Here is a 19,946-nt window from a genome sequence, read left to right as displayed (position 1 = left end):
CAATTTCATAACCTGAAAGTTAGTCATGCCCAAAAGCTTGCTGTCAAATCATCTGTTATAGGGTTTGAATGAAGAGGTCACTGAAAAGTTTATTTTCTATCTTAAACAACAGCAGTCATATTTGATGGTAGATCTTTATAGTTTGTACAAATCTGAAATGTCTTCATTCCTTAATTCTTTCTGTCAAATTTGGTCCACATCTGTTCAGTTCTGTTTTTGATAAGAATGTGAAAGTTTTTTCCTTCTATTTTTAGCAATGTCAGCCATATTTGATGACAAGCCAGAATCATTTTCTATGAATTTTAAAGGTCTTCATATCAGGAGGCTTTCCTAAAACCCTGGGTTTGTGTTGATGTTAGAAGGTATTTCTGTGCTTAGAAATGGCAGCCATGAATGAAAGCACATCACATTTTAAACAAAATTAATAACCTTCATGCTGTAATGTTCTGTGCCAGGTGTGGTCCAATTCTGTTCAGAAAGGTCTGTTGAATAAAAGTGTTTTTTTAATGCTCTGCTTTTACTCAAGGTGGACATATTTCATGAATGATTGGCCTCATTTGTAAAAAAATTCAAATATGTCAAAATTATGTTCGGTCATATTTGTGAAGAAGTCTTTTGAATATTAATCAATGTTTTTAAGGTGGCCATATATGAAGGCACATCAGCATTGTTTGTAAAAAAAAAGAAAATCAAAACAGAAAAAAACATTAATGACCTTTATGCCTAGATGCATTACATTAAATGTGGTCAAAAATCATGCTTAGCAGTTTTCTATTTAAGTCCTGTAATGGATTTTATATTTTTAGTAACAGTATTTGGAGGCAGAGTGGCATGATCTGTATAATTTATAATGGCTTTCGTGTCAGGATTCTCTTTTCCTCTTTTATTTAAAATTGGTCCAGTTGTTTTTGAGGTGCTGAAAATGGCAACAGAAAATGGACACAATGCCACACCATATGCTCACTTGGAGATTTGTTGTTCTTGTTGAGTTTAATGCCATTTTCAGCACAAGATAGGCTATATATGACAGCCAGTATAAATGGTGGAGGAAGAACATGGGAAAACCCCGGAAAGAACCACTAACCCATGAGAAGCTACTGGCAAGCTTTATCACATAACCACATTAGATGAATCTGAGACTTGAACCCACACAGACAGAGGTGAGATGGCAGTGATCCGTAATGGTGAGTACTTCAGACAACTCCGCCACTCGGGGCCCCACTTAGCAATTTAATCAGGCAAGCTACAAATCTACAACTGACAAAGAAACTTCAGACTAAACAAATGTACAACTGGATGTGATAAAAGCTAAATGCCAACTTCTGCAAAGTATAAACAACTGGAGACAATTTCATTATAAAAAATTTAATTGTTCAAAATAAATGGTACTATGTTGGAAAATGATCACACAAGGCTTTTGACTGAATTCTATGCACCAATCTGCGCGCATAAAAGTCTCTATACTCAAGTGGCAATTCATCAAGTGTCTTTAATGCCCTGTCCAGAATTTGCATTGCTCTGGAAGCAGGAAGAGGGTCTTTATTCCCATAAGTGTCCTTACTGTCATAGAAATTATCATCCAAGTGCTTCCAAAACACATTCACTGCAACTCCAAAGTCCATGGATATCACATTATGAAACCAAAGGGCTGAAAAAGAAAAAAAAATAACTCATTATGAATGGGTGCATAGATCAGTATTCCAACAGAAAATCCTAAATCAGGACTGACCATGACTTTACAGTATGAGATATCTTTGTCCAAAATAATGTTATTATCAGCACAAGGAATGCATAAAACCATGAAATTAAATTAATGTAGCCATGTTGTTGTTGTTGTTGTTGTTGTGGGGTTTAACGCCATTTTTCAGCACACGATAGGCTATGCATGGCAGCCAGTATTAATGGTGGAGGAAGAACCCAGGAAAACCCCAGGACGAACCACCGACCCACGAGAAGCTACTGGCAAGCTTTCTCACATACCCACATTAGCCGAATCCTAGACTCGAACCGATGCAGACAGAGGTGAGATGGCACAGATCCATAACTAATGTAGCCATGTTGAAAATAAAAACAAATCTAATTGATGTCATAAGCTCTATATTTTGTTGCATAAAAGTCTCTGTACTCAAGAAGTTTACACTTCATGTAAAATGATCTCTTTTTCAAAAATATGTACATGCACGAAAAATGAAACTAAAAGAATGTATCGTATCACATGTGCCTCTCCGCATAACACAGACTTGTGAAAGACCAAGAAATTACTCTTACATAAACATATAGATAGGAAGCTCTTTGATGTTTATCACTATGATTATTTTACTGCCCTTTTATGAAGTACATTTATGTTAGCAGACAATGAGGTTCAACAATTATAATAATTTGGTGTCAGAAGAAGGTAACAACAGTACAGATCATATGTCAGCATATTCTGTACATGTCAGTATTCTTAAGGTGACAACCAGCACATGCAAAACAAAATGGCCACCTGGTAGTTTAAATATGTCAGGTGGTCATTGAAAATTCACACACATATTGAAACTGTGAGGAAAAACAAATCCACAAAGCTACAAACATGTTTTGTTCTGAATTTGCAGAAACAACAAGCTTGATAAGGCATAGGGTTGATGTCTATTCATATGCCATATCCAACGAGTTTTTTGGCTATACCATATGAATGAAATTCAAAATGAACTGGGATTTATAAAATGTTTGATTCACTGCGTATAAAAACATTGATGTGTAGAGTTCAAAAAAGGCTCCAAAGTAGCACATACCCATTCGACGATGAATTTCCCAAATCTGGGTGAGATACACAAATATGGATTGAAGTATCAAATGCCATATCAAGCATGTAGATTGAGGTATGCAACAAAGGCTTAGACCACATATTTGCCACAGTGTCTATTAATATTGGTGTCATTTACTGTCTATTAATACTGGTGTCATTTATCTTTTTTCCTAGTCAATATACATAGGGTTGTTTCTTAGCATGAGACCACTCCAGTGGCACAGGGGTAAGAGCATCCGCCTTGAATGTGGGAGGTTGCAGGTTCAAACCTTGACCAAGTCATATCAAAGACATAAAAATGTCATTAACAGCTGCCTCGCTTGGCACTCAGCATTAAGAGGTTAGCATTAGGATTGGTCAGCCTGGTGTCAGGATAATGTGACTGGGTGGGACATCATGCTAGATGTCTGTAGCATGATGCCCCAGTGCTAGACATCATTATAAACTGCCACACTGCAGATAGTAATAGTGATAAAACTGACAAATTGTTAAAGCTATGTTAAAAATCCAAATCATACACACACACACTTATGTTATGCATTTACTTGGCATTACAGAGTTAATAAACACAGCCAGCATGGATTCCTGGGTACATTCTTACCCAGTAGGGCTCCACCCTTTCAGCCATAGCTTGGAAACCATTGTGATCATCGCCCAAGGGGGCTAGGTTGGCTCAGTGCTTTAGGCATTTTACTCTGGATAAGAATGTGTATGGGTTCGATTCCCACTATCTGATCAGCCTGGATCACCTACCTATTTCTACCTATTGTTTTTGAGGTCATGCTTTCCTTTGTTCTTAATAATTAAATCTGGAAGTATTTCGAAGAAAGCATATGGATCATTTTTAACTAAAAAAAGCTCAAAATAGAAAATTTTTAAAAATTTGTTTTCACAATGAATTTATTAAATGCCTGAAAATAAGACACAATACATAAGATAACATATAAATGGCAATTTAATATGCCAATAAAAAAAAGCTGCTTCAAAATATCAAAGCGGCTTCAAAATATTCAAGAATTCTGAATGTTACATGGTTTTAGCCATAATTCAATGCAAATAAAATTTACAAGCCATGATAAGGTTTTTGCAAGAAATAGGTTCTCCCTAAAACAAAAGCGTTATATTATACATGAATAAATATGAAGAGAATATCTTTGCTCATGTCCAACAGAGACACTTCGACTTGTTCAGGATAGAGGGTCTCCAGTTCCTCTGCCTGACATGAATCTTTTTTTTTATTCTCAAAAGACTCAGAAAAAGGAAGAGTGCAGGGACAGATATTGTCAATTCTAAAATCCAAGTACGGTATCGCAGCATTGGGACCATTAAAAAAATACTCAGAATTTAATCATTTCAAATGCCCTTACCCTATCAAAGGTCACTGCAGCAAACTTTGTAGTAGCAGGAGCAGTCGTATGGTTATAGTGGTTGTGGTAGATTTTCTCAGATTCATTCATTTACTTTGAGAAATATGTCATTCAGAGGTTCTTAATGCGACTAAATCGAAGCAGTTATAAGTTGTTGTTGTTGTTGTAGGGTTTAACACCATTTTTCAGCACAAGATAGGCTATACATGGCGGCCAGTATTAATGGTGGAGGAAGAACCCAGGAAATCCCCGGAAAGAACCACCGACCCTCGAGAAGCTACTGGCAAGCTTTCTCACATACCCACATTGGCCGAATCCGAGACTCGAACCTACGCAGATAGAGGTGAGATGGCAGTGATCCGTAACGGAGAGCGCTTTAGACCACTCGGCCACTCGGGGCCCCATAATCTGAAGGAAAAAAAACATGTGAATAGTAACAAATAATATGGAAGATTAATAGAAAATGGAGAAGAAAAAAAATTTACTCATTACACATCAATTGTACTAGCATGCAAGTGATCCAAAAAACATCAATTGGGAAATAAATCCAATCATGAATGTAACAAAAGAACCAAATATTTACCTTACCCAAACAAAGAATATTTAACCCAGCACAAACAAGGATTAAAAAATTATGTTGACTTAAATATTTCAAGGTTATTCATTTTAAGTCCTCTAGTTTATATTATAGGGAAAGAGCAAAGATTATGTCCTGTTGCCTCATCAATCAATGTATATCATATCAACTAGGGAAAGAACAAAGGTTATGTCCTGTTGCCTCATCAATCAAGTAATGATTACAGGCTTCATATAATGAAACAAATATTCAATAAAGTTGCTTTAGACTCGATCTATGGTGCCTCCATTATCACACAGATGGGGGCCCAGAGTGGCCAAGTGGTTCAAAGCGATCACCGTTATGGATCACAGCCATCTCACCTGTCTACATGGGTTCAAGTCTCAGAACTGGCCAATGTGGGTATGTTAGAAAACTTGCCAGTAGCTTCTCGTGAGATGGTGGTTCTTTCCGGGGTTTTCCCGGGTTCTTCTTCCACAGATTATACACGCCGCTATGCATAGCCTATCTTGTGCTGAAAAAATGACATTAAACACTCCAACAATAATAACAACAATCACACAGTCAAAACATTATTGGAATATTCTGAATGGTATTGGAGAAAATACAAAGATCATACTGGTGTCTTAAATTACAGCTTCTGAACCAAAACCAAGTTGTTTTTTTCCTACAACCAATGAAGGACTTTCTCCATTCATATGGAAATAAACTGCCCCTAAACTGGTGTTTCAAAATTAAGTCACATGGGTAACAGTAAATGTCTTTAAAGTGTGTCTGAGATGTAACACTTTTGTTGTTGTTGTTGTTGTGGGGTTTAACGCCATTTTTCAGCACACGATAGGCTATACATGGCGGCCAGTATTAATGGTGGAGGAAGAACCCGGGAAAACACCGGAAAGAACCACCGACCCACGAGAAGCTACTGGCAAGCTTTCTCACATACCCACATTGGCTGAATCCTAGACTCGAACCGCCGCAGACAGAGGTGAGATGGCAGTGATCCGTAACGAAGAGCGCTTTAGACCACTCGGCCACTCGGGGCCCCCTAACACTTTTGTAACAAGACTGAACATCTCTTTTTGATGGTCAAGATGGTACAGGAGTCAGTGCTTACATACAAGGCGATAGGTTCCGTTTACCCACAGACTTCTATACCACAGATTCCTATAACACCAACTCAATCAAGGTGATGGGTGCCATTTACCAGCTGACCTGGGTTTGAATTTCCATAAGTAAAAAGTATAATTCCTTGTGAGATATTGATATATATATGTTACATACCTGGAATAAAAAGAATATCTCCGGGGTTCAGGATTCCTTCATATCTCTCTGCATGAGAGAACAGGGGAAACTTTATCTCATCCAGATTATCTATGTCAAGTACTTCTGATTTATCACCTGAAAGAAACAGCTTTATATTTATTTTTCTTCTGAATAATCTTTGTAGCTTCAATGATAATCACCTGTATTTATCCCTATTCTTCCATTTGTTGTTGTTTTGTATAACAATACACTAGCCTGGAGACGTTTTCAATGTTTAAAATGAGATCTTATGAAATATGAAATCCAAGGGAAAATATCATTTTTGAAATAAAAAATGTCTTTTGCTGTTCGCAAAGGGAATGCAGCTGACTCTACTCTGTGTTGGTCAAATATAATTTTTTTAAAAAATGTACAGGCAAGATTTATTAACTGAAAAATGGGAAGAAAATGTATTACTGTGAAGAGTAAAGATTTCTAATATGGTATAACTAATGGTCTGCCTGGAAAAAATCAACATTGACCTTAATATATCTGCAAAGCATGACAAAAATTCCATGGAATGGTAAGGCAGATTCTGAATACCCAGAAAAATCACTGTAATCTAAATTTGCCTGTGATATGCAGCACTCTCCATGATGAACAATTAATGTTTCATTACAGTGCATGCAGTAGTGTCAGAGAAAACTTAGTGTTCAAGCCTAGCTCAAGAACAAGAAGGCCATTTGAAAGTTATATTTATGTCTTGCCAAGAATTGGCAGGCAAGACAAACATATAAACATCTTCATCAGAAAAAAAATTCAACTTGTCCACTCCTCTTAACACATGGTAAATGCAAGCAGATTTGTCCAGCATAAAATGCTATAGTACAAATCAATTATCCATTTTCTGCAGCATGCATTAAGTTTAAAAAAGTTTAAGAAAAAGTGAAACAGACGAACAAAGTATATTCCTTCTTAAAACTGAATTTATCACATGACTACTGTGTCATTGTGTCAATATATCTACATTGTAAATGTAAAATATATAATAAAACCTTAGGACATCATTTGAGGTGTCAAAATGGGAAAGCAAAAGCCTGAGACATCCAAAACCTAATTTAATGTCATTCAACTAAACTATCCTAAGGTTTGGAAAAATTAAATCAGTATGCTTTGTTGTATGACAAACATAATCTTACACTTCTGCTAATTTCAAACATGATGTTCATGGAACACATCAAACAATTTTGTTTGTAAGCTTACTAAAGATGTAATACAGCCAACTCCTTTTATTTCTTTCTTTGAAATAAGGTCTTATGTGAGATTCTTTGTGTAGAGCTTCTACTTTGAATAATAAGCATATAAATGCAGGTGAACATACAGATTTTGAATTCATTTACCATTTAGATAAAGTTTGTCAGCTTCTTTGGGACTGAAGAGGACCACTCTTTTTCTTCCATTTACCTGGATTAATAGATTGTCCATCACCTGTAATCAAATGCATGCATTATTATATTCTATATATATATGGAGCATTTGTAAAGATTCTGAGATTCAGCCAGAATAAATGCAAAGTTCAGACAATTAAAATGGGTTCAGTAAGATGAGTTTGCAAGATGCATCTCCAACAAAGAAAAGAAAACTGAATGGAAAGCAGATATTTAAAGTAAATTATGTTTCTCTGAGAATACTTACTTCATCACATCATGTCAGGAATATTAGCATACTACCTTGCGAATCCATTCATACAAAATGACGAAATTCATCTTATCATGTCTGTTGTTTGACAAAGGGTAGTAACTCTTGCTCATTACCTCCCATGTCTTTGAGGAATTACTTTTATACTCCGAGCAGTACAAGACCAAAATTAGTGTTACACAGTCAATTAAAGCATACTTAAAGGTTGGTATGTGAGAAAGCTAGCCAGTAGCTTCTCTTGGGTAAGTGGTTCTTTCCGGGGTTTTCCCGGGTTCTTCCTCCACCATTAATACTGGCCGCCATGTATAGCATATCATGTGCTGAAAAATGACATTAAACCCCACAACAACAACAACAACATACTTAAAGGTTACAAATTAAAAGCAAGGTATATGAAATACCGAACTTGCCCATTTACCTAACATTCAATTTTGAGGTATCTCTTAGTTTTATTATTTATTTATTTTTTGCATGAAGAGTCAACAGGATTTCTTTAGTTTTTTCAGAAAGAAATTTAAGCATGTACAGGTTCAATTTGATTCTTTTTTTACTGTTCTAAAATGCATTTTGTGAAGAATAAAAGAGATAATGTTTCTTAAAAGTTAAATAAGCTAATACTTCTGTTTGTTTCTTAACCATCAGGTTTTTAAAATGAGAAACAACTTTGAAACATGCTGACATTATAAAATAAATTATTTTAGATAAATTTATAATAACTATAATCAGAGATGCTGTGAGGATTTTATCTAAATATGGTTATCTCCCCCATGTCAAAAAAAGAAGAGGTGAGGAGATTTAAAAAGGTGAGCATAGTCATAGTTCATTATTTATCTAACACTTAAATATTCATCTTTTTTCCTGTCAAACTCTATCTTGAAATCAAAATCCTCATAAGATGTCCCCTCTAGTATAGGTATTAACCTATTTACTCATTTGTGAGATACTCCACTGCAGCCTTCACTTTCTTCATTTTTTTGCCATTCTCATCACCACTGATTTGAAGTTGAAAATAATCCATGTCCAGCTGCTTAAACAACACCTGCCATAATGTGTCACAAAAAAATATGACTTTTTTAACTCCGATACCCCAGATGCAGGCATGTTTCAATTAACATGATTTTCAATAATCTTAGAGGTAAAAATAAAAAACATTTTTTTACAACCTCCGAGTCATACCAAAGACTTATAAAAATGGTACCAGACGCTCAACATTAAGAGGTTAGTGACTGGGTGATACATCATGCTACATGTCTGTGGCATGATGCCCCAGTGCTAGATATCATTATAAACTGCCACACTGCAAACATTGTAGAGATATAACTGAAAAATTGCTAAAGCTACGTTAAAAATCAAAATCACACACACACATGCATGCACTCACACATGTCTGAAATATGTCTGTATGTGGGATTTCACTCCATATATTACAAAATTATTTCCACAGTAAGAATAGTGTACAAGAGATGTTCATTTTTTAAGGTAAAATGTAGCTGTGAGATGAAAGAGGTGAATCATCTGCAAAATGTGCAAACCCAAGCAAAACTAAATTTCTGGATGAAGTTTGAATTTGTGAAGAGCAAAAGGGAGGGGGAGAGTTTTGTTTTTGAGTGCAAAAAATTTGTTGTAAAAGCAACACCATTCAGCATATTTGCCACTCCCTCAAGATGAATACAAACCATATTTATTACCTTCAAACCCACTGCACAAATGAATATCAGATTTTAAAGATGGATGCTAGATACATTTTTTGTATTTAATGCCTGTGTAGTTGTGTTTATGTGTGTGGGCACATATGCATGCATGTGTGTAGTAATAATATTGGGCAATGCGAAGTCTACTGACTACTTGGTATATCTGGTCTACAAAATGCTTCAAAAAAGAACTGATCTGGTGGCCTAGTGATTAAAGCATCTGCCTCTGATGCGAGAGATCATGGGTTCGATCCCTGGCCAAGTCATACCAAAGAATTAAAAAAATGGTACCAACAGCTGCCTCGCTTGGCACTCAGCATTAAGAGGTTAGTGTTAGGACTGGTCGGCCTGGTGTCAGGATAATGTGACTGGGTGGGACATCATGCTACATGTTTGTGGAATGATGCTCCAGTGCTAGACATCACTATGAACTGCCACAATGCAGACATCAAAGCGATATAACTGAATTTTTTTTAAAGCTATGTTAAAAATCCAAGGCACACACACACACATCAAACAAAACATATTCTTTTCATTTTTATCAAATATGAATTTCAGTAATTTTATGAAGGCTTATATGAAAATATAACTTATTATGTGCCAATGCTATATTGTCATCCTGAACTATGTTTGTTGGGACTCTGGTAATGCGGCAGTAATATACTTTCACTCCGTATCAACTGTCCTGGGATCATTTCCTGATTTCAACATCTGCATGGTAAGCTGTTTGGGAATACACAATACTGCACATCATATGGGCACAATTTTCATTTAGTATTGACTAGACATCATATGAACATAGATGCTGCAAGAAATGTTTCTAAGATGGGGAGAGCCCAGATACCTACATCAACAGAGGTGGAGGTGGGGGGGATCATCAGGGATGGTGAGGGTAAACTATGCCAAAAGGTAGCTGATAGGTAACAACATTAATATAAATTCTTGTGTGACCTTTGTAAGAATCAACACTGATATTTACAGCTAGACTGTCCTAAATACGTGCCTTTCCATGGTTTGTACACCATTTCTTGGCAACTTAAACGCATTTGTTTAGAGATCCTGATGATGTTAACTAGGTCACCTTTTATCAACAGCAACAGTAAATACTGATTAAGAAATATTCAGCAAACTACATTTCAAATAAAAGAAAGCACAATATAAATGTCCGGTTTATCTAATGCCATTTTTGCCTCAAGTTTGTGGCCCTAGAGTGAGTATTAGCTGCTCAAGTCAGGGCAGCTGTTCACAAGTTTGTTTACTGGACACTTTTTTATTAGAAAACCTGACAGATATTTTTGTCATGGCAAAGGCAACACAAATAGACTTGCTTAACGTAACATGCACTTCTTATACCATGTTAGGATAAACTGAATGAAATGGACAACTATACAGAATGAAATTTTTCACTAAAATATTTAAATTTAAGGGAAATCTTTGTTATTTAATAACACTGAAAAAAGATCTAAACAAAAATGACGTGTAAACCTGAAACAGTTCCAAGACAACAGACGGGATTCTTGAATGTGAAATCACTTGTCATAGATTCATTCTACTTTACTACATACGTAATGAACCAGTCTAAACTGAAAATAAATGGCACCAGATATCATAAAAATACAGGCTGTATCAATGTGACTGTTTAATGTTATATGACTGAAAAATGTCAGAGGAGAGGGATTTTGTTAAACTTAAAAACATGTTGCACTGGACCGTCGTTAAGGAACAAACCATGGCAAGTCAAGGATACTATAAGTCATCCTTTACGAACTTTATGACTATTCGTAAAAGTTACTGTAGACATTTAGACTAGTTAAAGTGAGTGTTATGCATATATAATTATCAATGTCTTTTGTGTCTATACTTTTGTATTAACTACCAATCCACATGGATTTGGCCAATTTGTGACAAAAATTTTAACTGCAGATGCAGGTAAGAAGTGAAAATAAATGTATGTTAAATAAATAAGTTTTTTATAGTTTTCTGTGAAAAGGGCATGTAATATATAGACTGTTCTTTTTATGGTCAGATTATGCTTTGTGCCACTTATTTTAGTAATAAATTACGCACATACCTCACCTGGTGGTTGGCATGTGTGAACAACAAAGCAGTTCAGGTTCACATTTTGACATCTCTATAAATGACATCATGCTGGTTATTTCTGTATCAATGCCTTCTGCACTATGTCTGCTTAGCAGCAAACAATAAGAATTTAAGTTTTGTCCTTAAAAGATTATCTTCCCATTTCGCTGACTTTCCAAAGAAAACAGTTATTGCTTGTTTTAACATGACACATTGCTGTTGCACTTTCAGACATTTCCCTAATTGCTGGATCAATTTATTATATCCCTCCAGGAAACAATTTAATTGGAATACCTTCATAGTTTCTACATTACTCCAATAAATCTCCATCATAAATGTGCTCATATTCAAACAAATTCTTCATAGATACTAGATTAATTGAGATCATGGAGAAAAAGCAAAAGAGGTGATCTCATCAACCTAACTAAAAAACAAAAACATACGCTGAGTACAAGAAATAATGGTAATCACAGATAACTTTACAAACTTAACCCAATGGGTTTTAAAAGGTGCCCGACTCTGGACCCTTTTATGTGAGAAACCTGCACTTCTGTGGCCTGGAAGCGTCTCTATAAAAAAACCATGTCAGCATGACTCTTTGTTCTGAGAAATAACGGTAACAGGATTTTCAGATTGGCTGCCAGGGTGGCATTATTTGACATTAGGTCTTCATCATTTCAATTAAGACAAACTAGACATCATTAAGAAGTCTTTCTGTGACTGCCTCCCCCTCCCCATTGTCAACTTGACTTTTCACTCAGAAGAAATAACATTTTATACTAATCTGACAAAAATCTCACCCTAGAACTGTATTTTATACTAATCTGATAAAAATCTCACCCTAGAACTGTATTTTATACTAATCTGATAAAAATCTCACCCTAGAACTCTATTTTATACTACTCTGATGAAAAACTCACCCTAGAACTCTATTTTATACTACTCTGATGAAAAACTTATCCTAGAACTGTATTTTATACTAATCTGATAAAAATCTCACCCTAGAACTGTATTTTATACTACTATGATGAAAATCTCACCCCAGAACTGTATTTTATACTAATCTGATAAAAATCGCACCCTAGAACTGTATTTTATACTACTCTGATGAAACACTTACCCTAGAACTGTATTTTATACTAATCTGATAAAAATCTCACCCTAGAACTGTATTTTATACTAATCTGATAACAATCTCACCCTAGAACTGTATTTTATACTAATCAGATAAAAATTTCACCCCAGAACTGTATTTTATACTACTCTGATGAAACACTTACCCCAGAACTGTATTTTATACTAATCTGATAAAAATCTCACCCTAGAACTGTATTTTATACTAATCTGATAACAATCTCACCCAAGAACTCTATTTTATACTACTAAGATGAAAAACTTACCCTAGAACTGTATTTTATACTAATCTGATAACAATCTCACCCTAGAACTGTATTTTATACTACTCTGATGAAAATCTCACCCTAGAACTGTATTTTATACTACTCTGATAAAAATCTCACCCTAAAACTATTTTATACTACTCTGATGAAAATCTCACCCTAGAACTGTATTTTATACTACTCTGATGAAAATCTCACCCTAGAACTGTATTTTATACTACTCTGATAAAAATCTCATCCTAGAACTGTATTTTATACTAATCTGATGATTTCTACAAGAAAAGAAAATTTAAGAGCAAGCAGACCTCAAATAACATTAATGCTTCATTAGTACATATATTTGGTAAAGCCCACTAGCAAACTTGCTCCTTAAAATTTATTCCAAGATGACAATATGGCTAGTTTTTTTGCATTATCTTTGGTTCCACTTAGGGCCTAAACAAAGCATATACTATTTAAAATGTCTTTTCCAAGCCAACAATGGCATACAAAGTCATATCACATTGTACACATGGCTAATATAACAATGCAGTAAACATACCAAGGACAATCATGGAGTTATAATATTTTGCAAAGTCTGGGGATTATGAAATGACTGCACAGTGTCTGCCTATGTGCTTATTACAAATGCACACAGCTTCACCTTATACATGTCCCACATTCAGAAGTACATAATAACCATAGAGAAGAACCAAAGAATCTAACACTGCATACCACAGAATGTGATTCTAAATGTTCCATAATTTGTCATAAAAAATCATATCATAATGTCTACATAGCTGTATACCGAGGGAGGCAATTCTAAATATTCGAGAATGTTTTATAATAACTCGTATCATATGCATCCAGAGCTATATCCCAGGGGAGGCAGTTCATACTATACCATAAGGTTTTGGTGGTGCTCTACAGTTTTGTCTTTTGCATAGGGTTAGGATTTTAAAGAAAAAAAATTTCCCCGGCTTTCCTCTCTGGTTATACTAGCTATTTAAAAAAGACCTTGTATATCTTAGGTATAATTCAAATAACCTTTATTTCCCTTTATTTTGATGTACGATTGATGGGTGTAATATAGGTTATAGATTATACAGCTTGGCCTTACTCCAGATGTGCACCTTTCAGAAAACTGCTAGCTCCACTTGGTCATTTTCACTTCCTGAACTTCAGAGGTAAATTGTTTAAAAAAAGAACCGATAATTTTTTTACATTTTATATATTTGGTAATTCATTCATTGCACTTTCAGAAGCTGGTATTGTCTAATCTGGCAAAATTCATTTTCCATATTTTAATAGCTGCTATGGATAGTGTACTTTAGACAAATTCAGGCTGATTTTTTAGCACAAGGGAACATTCATTTTAGTTAGGAGTGTGTTTAAATCATGTACAATTTCCACAAGTACAATATCCAAAGAAATGTCAGACACATTACATCAAAGTAGCATAGAGGTATGCCATCATTCTCTCCGCTGTGCATGTTCTAAATGCAAACAGCTTCACCTTACATATGTCACTCTCTCAAACGTACATAATAACTGGTGAGCGCCCCCTTTATAATAACTCACATCATAATGTGTCCAGAGCTGTATGCCAGGGGAGGCAATTCTAAAGACACTGGAGAAAAATCTGTCCTTGTTAAAAAATGGTGGAATGTGGATATCCTGTGCTAGTTCTGGAAACTGCTTGGATATGTCTGCTATGTCCTTTCGAGGGTCATCTCCAAGTGCTCTCAGGTAGTACTTTTCATTCTGGAAAACATTTCATGTACAGTTAAATCTCTCAATATTGAAACTTCTTGAAAACAAATTAAATTTTATGTTTTGAGGTTTTGTGGGTTACCAAGAAACAATACTTTTACCCAAGTACAAGCAAATATAAATACAGTTTAACAAAATATCAAAGGCCAGTAAACTATAAGATACACAAGAGTGATAATCAAAATTTGTCTGGATATTTGTCTTTACATGTATTATTAAATGGGAGTTTTCCTATAGATCCCAGACAGTGCTTCCATTAACTCCCTATACTGGGTCAGTACCATCAATTTCTTATATTGTCAACACCACTGACTCCATATGCTGTGTCAGTACTATCATCTACAGATACCATGTCAATACCATCAACTCTGTACAATGTGTCAACATCATATTCTGTCAATAGCATCAACTCTATATAGTGTCAATAGTATTAACTCTGTATGTGTACTGTGTTCTCACTATACCGTGGATCATGTTCTCACTATACCATGACACATGTTCTCACTACACCATGACACATGTTCTCACTATACCATGGCACATATTCTCACTACAAAATGGCACATGTTCTCATTATACCATGGCACATATTCTCACTACAAAATGGCACATGTTCTCATTATACCATGGCACATGTTCTCACTATACCATGACACATGTTCTCACTATACCATGGCACATATTCTCACTATACCATGACACATGTTCTCACTACACCATGACACATGTTCTCACTATACCATAGCTCAGTTTCTCACAATACCATGTCCAATTTTCCTGTGGTTTGGTACATAAGTTTGGCAATGGGTATAAATGCCAACTATAACATTTAAGTGAGGGTGAGCTTAAGTAACCAAATTGAATAGGCTCTACTAGCGAATCATCCATACTGATCTGACTTCTATACATCTTTAGTAATTACATATTACTGATAAATATTTTCCTTCCTAATTTCTGCCTCATTTACAGAATTCTTTCTTTCAAACAATGACCCTTGTTTGATGTAGCTTTCCTTCTTATGAACTTTAGTCCCTTACACAAATCATACTACCTAACAAATACTTTACATGCTTAAACACCTGACTTTAAGCAAAAAATTGTTTGCAGACCGTGGCACATTTGAAAATTTTCATTGACACTGGTGATCCTGGAGAACAATACCGCCAGCATAGGTAACCATTTCAATGTTGTTCTTACTGACTAAGTGTCCTTTGTATGACAGTGTCTTTCAGCATAAGTTTCACTGTATTCTTGCAACGACAAATGGATTATTTGTATCTTGGTGATCACAAAACTCTACCTCAGATATAAAGAAATCGTCTTGCTTCAGTCTGGCTGCCCTTTGAACAAACTCATTGAATGGAAGGGACCTGAAAAGTAAAAAGTAACAGGAGATACAGTGTAACTTGTTCTTGCAGCGCAATCAATGCTAGTTTTATGTCTAATAACAAATGCACACTTTACAAACCTTTCCCCCCAGTTAAACATTTTTCATAGGATACTAACGAGGTTTCAAGGATTTATTATTCAAGATATATGATACTAGTGAGATTTGAAGGATTTCTTATTCAAGACATATGATACTAGTGAGATCTGAAGGATTTATTATTCAAGACATATGATACTAATGTGATCTGAAGTATTTATTGCTCGAGATATACGATACTAGTGAGATTTAAGGCATTTATCATCATAGACATAGGATACTAGTGATGTTTTATTAGGATTTTAATGCCAGAGATTTTGTTTTAGATAAAGAAAACACTTGTTCTTTTCCTGGAGAGCTTCATGTTAATAAATACTCTGATATTCCTTTCTGGAAATGACCATTTTATTGGTGAAATTCCATCTTTTTGACTGACACATTATACATTTAAAATCCTATGATACCTGTAAATAAAATTTTTCTGGATGAAATCCATTTGAGGTGTTGGTGCAACATGAATCTTCACTTCCTTGTTTCCTCCTTTCTCTGCCAGATACTCTTCAGTCCATTTCTCTTGACATGGTCCAATCTCTATGCCTCTTAGAATCACGGGAAATCTCTGAAAAAATGTTTCAAAATATGTATAAAATATAAAGATTCTGCAGAACACGTATATTATAATGTACATGCACTTTTCCCATATATGTCTTTAAAACATTTTGTATGGAATTGTCACACAAGACCTTAGTAACAGTCACTTCAAGGTGTTTCATAGTAGTCTCTCTAACACTGGTCCAGCAAAGTGTTACACTAATAATAATAATAATAATAATAATAATAATAATAGTAATTATAATAATAATAATAATAATAAATTATGACTTTATTTTAAAAAGGATAACACAATTAGCTAAGGAATAATCTACCTTGAGGCCCTCATATAAAAGATTTTTTTTTTTTTAGCTGCGGCTCTGAAGCCACTGGATATATTGGGTCTGGAAGAAGGAAATAGAGTGGGCATTTCTAGTTGCTCTAACACTGGTCAAACAACCATGACAAGAGGTAAATGGTAACAAACGTTTGACAGCCTCTGGTATTGTATCTATATACTGTACTGCATGCAGTTAAGAATAAACAAAACCCAACATTCTGGCAGAAGGGAAGAAACTTAGAACAGTATCCCGCACCCCTATGATCTTTAAGTGTCAGGAACAAAAAGTAAATACCATATTGATCCTTTTTTCTTTACTCAAAATTTTTCCTGTTTTCTTCATATCTTTTATTGAGTTTGGAGTGCATCTATTTCCACTGTGTCATAACATGAATAAGCTACAACAGTTTCAAAAAATTATTGCATGTCCAACAATCAAGATGAATGTTCCATAGCTGAAGATAGAGAAGGAGTATACACCATATGCACTTTTCAGGCTAACACTATCAGTGAATGCACTTCCTGTTATCAAATTTGTAACAGTGAGCTTCTTTAAATATTTTTAACCGTGACATACCACCTCTGAAATCAGTGCCATAAGTTCTTTTTTCTCATTTTTCACATGATATTCTAGGGAAATAAAATATTTGTTAAATTTTACAAAGCTTGTTATCTTCACTTTTTTCCTGTTACTTTTTGTAACAGCCTAGACTCGTAACAGGTGAATTTTGAATTCTCCATCAGAACCAAACCAATAAAAGTAAATATGATTAAAGAAAGCATCAAACACAATACAGTTGACACCTATGATAAGCTAACACACAAGCTAAATAATTTGACAGATCTTCCTAGAAATACCGGAGTGTCAGATCTTCCTTGAAATAGAAAAGTGCCAGAATTACAGGAGAAAGCAAGAATTACAGAAACAAAATGGTAAAAGAAATGAAGCTGATGAAATGTTAGTCATCTTCTCTACATAAATTCCTTGGTTACAGAAATTATCCATGCCAAATGAGAGATATGTGGCAGGCTGCCTATTATACTGGAAATTTCAATTTGGTTCAAAGATTTAGTAAATAAAAACTGTACCAGATGTATGGCACAAGTTTGAGTATGACAAACAAATTTACATTCAGAAATTCCGGAGTCCTAAAACAAAAGAACAGAAACTAAAGATTGTTATATCCTCTGACGGCACATATACCATTAGAAATATGCAAAGTATCACCAAAAAGCCAAACCAGAGGACACAGGTGAAATCTGATAGAAAATATATGGCAAAACAGTAAAATGAAGACAGAACCATATATTTTAAATGGCATCCCTGGCTCTGTGATTGCTGATGAACTGTACAGTTCAGGTTAATATATGGTTTTAAAGTCAACCTTAAACTTGCACAGACTGTCTTGAAACATGATCTCATAAATCTGAGTGATTTTATGGCTACTTCACAACAATCAAATTCTCTTGTCATTAAACAACTGACATGATGAAGACTATATAATAATAATAATAATAATAGTAATAATAAATAATACCTCAATACAAATGTTTATAAAGAATTGTCCTTTTCCTGTTCCAGAGATGTTTATATCAATATACCGTGTAGGTTTTTAACTTTAACTTTTGCAAATTGTTTTAGAACTAATTTTTAAATATTACTGCTTTCTAGTGCTCTTAGTGTTTCTTAGCAGTTCTTAATGCCATTCAACATGAAATACGTGCTTTTTATTTGTAAAGACATTAACACATCACGAGAGGAAGCAAGGAAACAGATTGTGCCAGAGAAAGATAAGTCTTGCCAAATTAGAAATCTGCATAAACAACTTTAAAAAATACTTTTTAAATTACAGTTTTATTCGTTATTTTATCTGAAAATCTATTTTAAAGAACAGGATTTTTTCTACCTTTTTATGATTGGTTCATACCCATTTCTTTTCCCTTTTTTATTTTTCTTTCATGTTTGTAGGTGTATTTTTATTGGGGATTTTCCTTGCTTTTTTGTCTTTTTTTTTTGTATTACATTTTATATTTCTTCTACACTGGCCACTAAAAGGAATCCTAGACATGGTTTTCTTTCCTGATGCTCAAAATACGTTTGTATCAATTATGGTCAGTGTTAACAACATTCTCAGTTTAAGTTAGTACCTAGTCCTACATGTAAGACCTCTACCCTTGTATTTATGTTTTGGGCGAACACTCAAACAAAAATAACATGTCCCATGTCTTACACTGTAGGACTAAGCTAGTACCATTTATGTCTTCCTGAGCAATTTAATGCTTTAGAATGTTATTAGTGCCCAATTTCAAGTACCTCTTCGTGCTTCTATGAGCCTCTCAGTGCTAACCAGTAGTTCTTTGTGGGTTTTTTTGTATTTATTTGGGGGTTTTGTTGTTGTTTTTTCTTCTTCTATAGTATCCTCGCGGTATCGGTTTCGGAGGCCTTAAAAAACAATTCGCAGAATAATTTGTAAAAAATATATAAAATTCTTGGCGTTTCTCTGTCTGCCCACATGGGACTCGTATCGTATTATACTGCATGTATGACAGGTTAATTGTAAGCAACGATGCGAGCCCATGTGGTCTGCCAAGACAGGGTTTAGACTATCTCCGCATCAAAACGATGCTTACCTTTGGATATATTTCTTCAGTAAACACCTTCTGCGACACATCACTTGCAACATGTATCGATTTAAATGCTTTTATAGAGGATGACATTTGACTTGTTCTCTCATGATAAGTAAATCCTTATTCTGTAGTCACAGCTTCAGCAGGGGAGGTAACTGTAACATCAGGCTAATCTTTGGACCAAATGTCAAACGCCGATCGAAGGTCACGTTAAACTTGTACAGGTTAAGTGGTTTGAAAATTCGGGTGGCACGATTTACCCACATATACCCAAATACTGCCCAAATATACCCAAATACTGCCCAAATACACCCAAATACACTCTAGAGACAAGCAACTGATACATTTACTACTAAACAAATTAATT

General features: G+C 34.8%; 1 protein-coding gene across 1 annotated transcript; it reads right to left on the bottom strand.

The window, feature by feature from the left end:
- Positions 1–1,349: 1,349 nt before the first annotated feature.
- LOC149790320 (tRNA wybutosine-synthesizing protein 5-like) lies at positions 1,350–19,731 on the bottom strand. Its single transcript, XM_089972371.1, has 7 exons — positions 19,583–19,731; positions 16,485–16,639; positions 15,895–15,964; positions 14,403–14,585; positions 7,375–7,462; positions 6,014–6,130; positions 1,350–1,648 (listed from the first exon to the last, which is right to left on the bottom strand). The coding sequence occupies exons 1-7, from the start codon at positions 19,667–19,669 to the stop codon at positions 1,389–1,391; spliced, it is 960 nt and encodes a 319-aa protein (XP_089828497.1). The 5' UTR covers positions 19,670–19,731; the 3' UTR covers positions 1,350–1,388.
- Positions 19,732–19,946: the final 215 nt, after the last annotated feature.

This window comes from Sinohyriopsis cumingii, chromosome 10 (genome assembly GCF_028554795.1).
Source record: "Sinohyriopsis cumingii isolate HCF-2022 chromosome 10, ASM2855479v2, whole genome shotgun sequence".
In the NCBI taxonomy this organism is placed as follows: Eukaryota; Metazoa; Mollusca; class Bivalvia; order Unionida; family Unionidae; genus Sinohyriopsis; species Sinohyriopsis cumingii.
The sequence above is the reverse complement of the archived record's forward strand: the minus strand, read 5'-3'. Positions and strand labels throughout refer to the sequence as shown.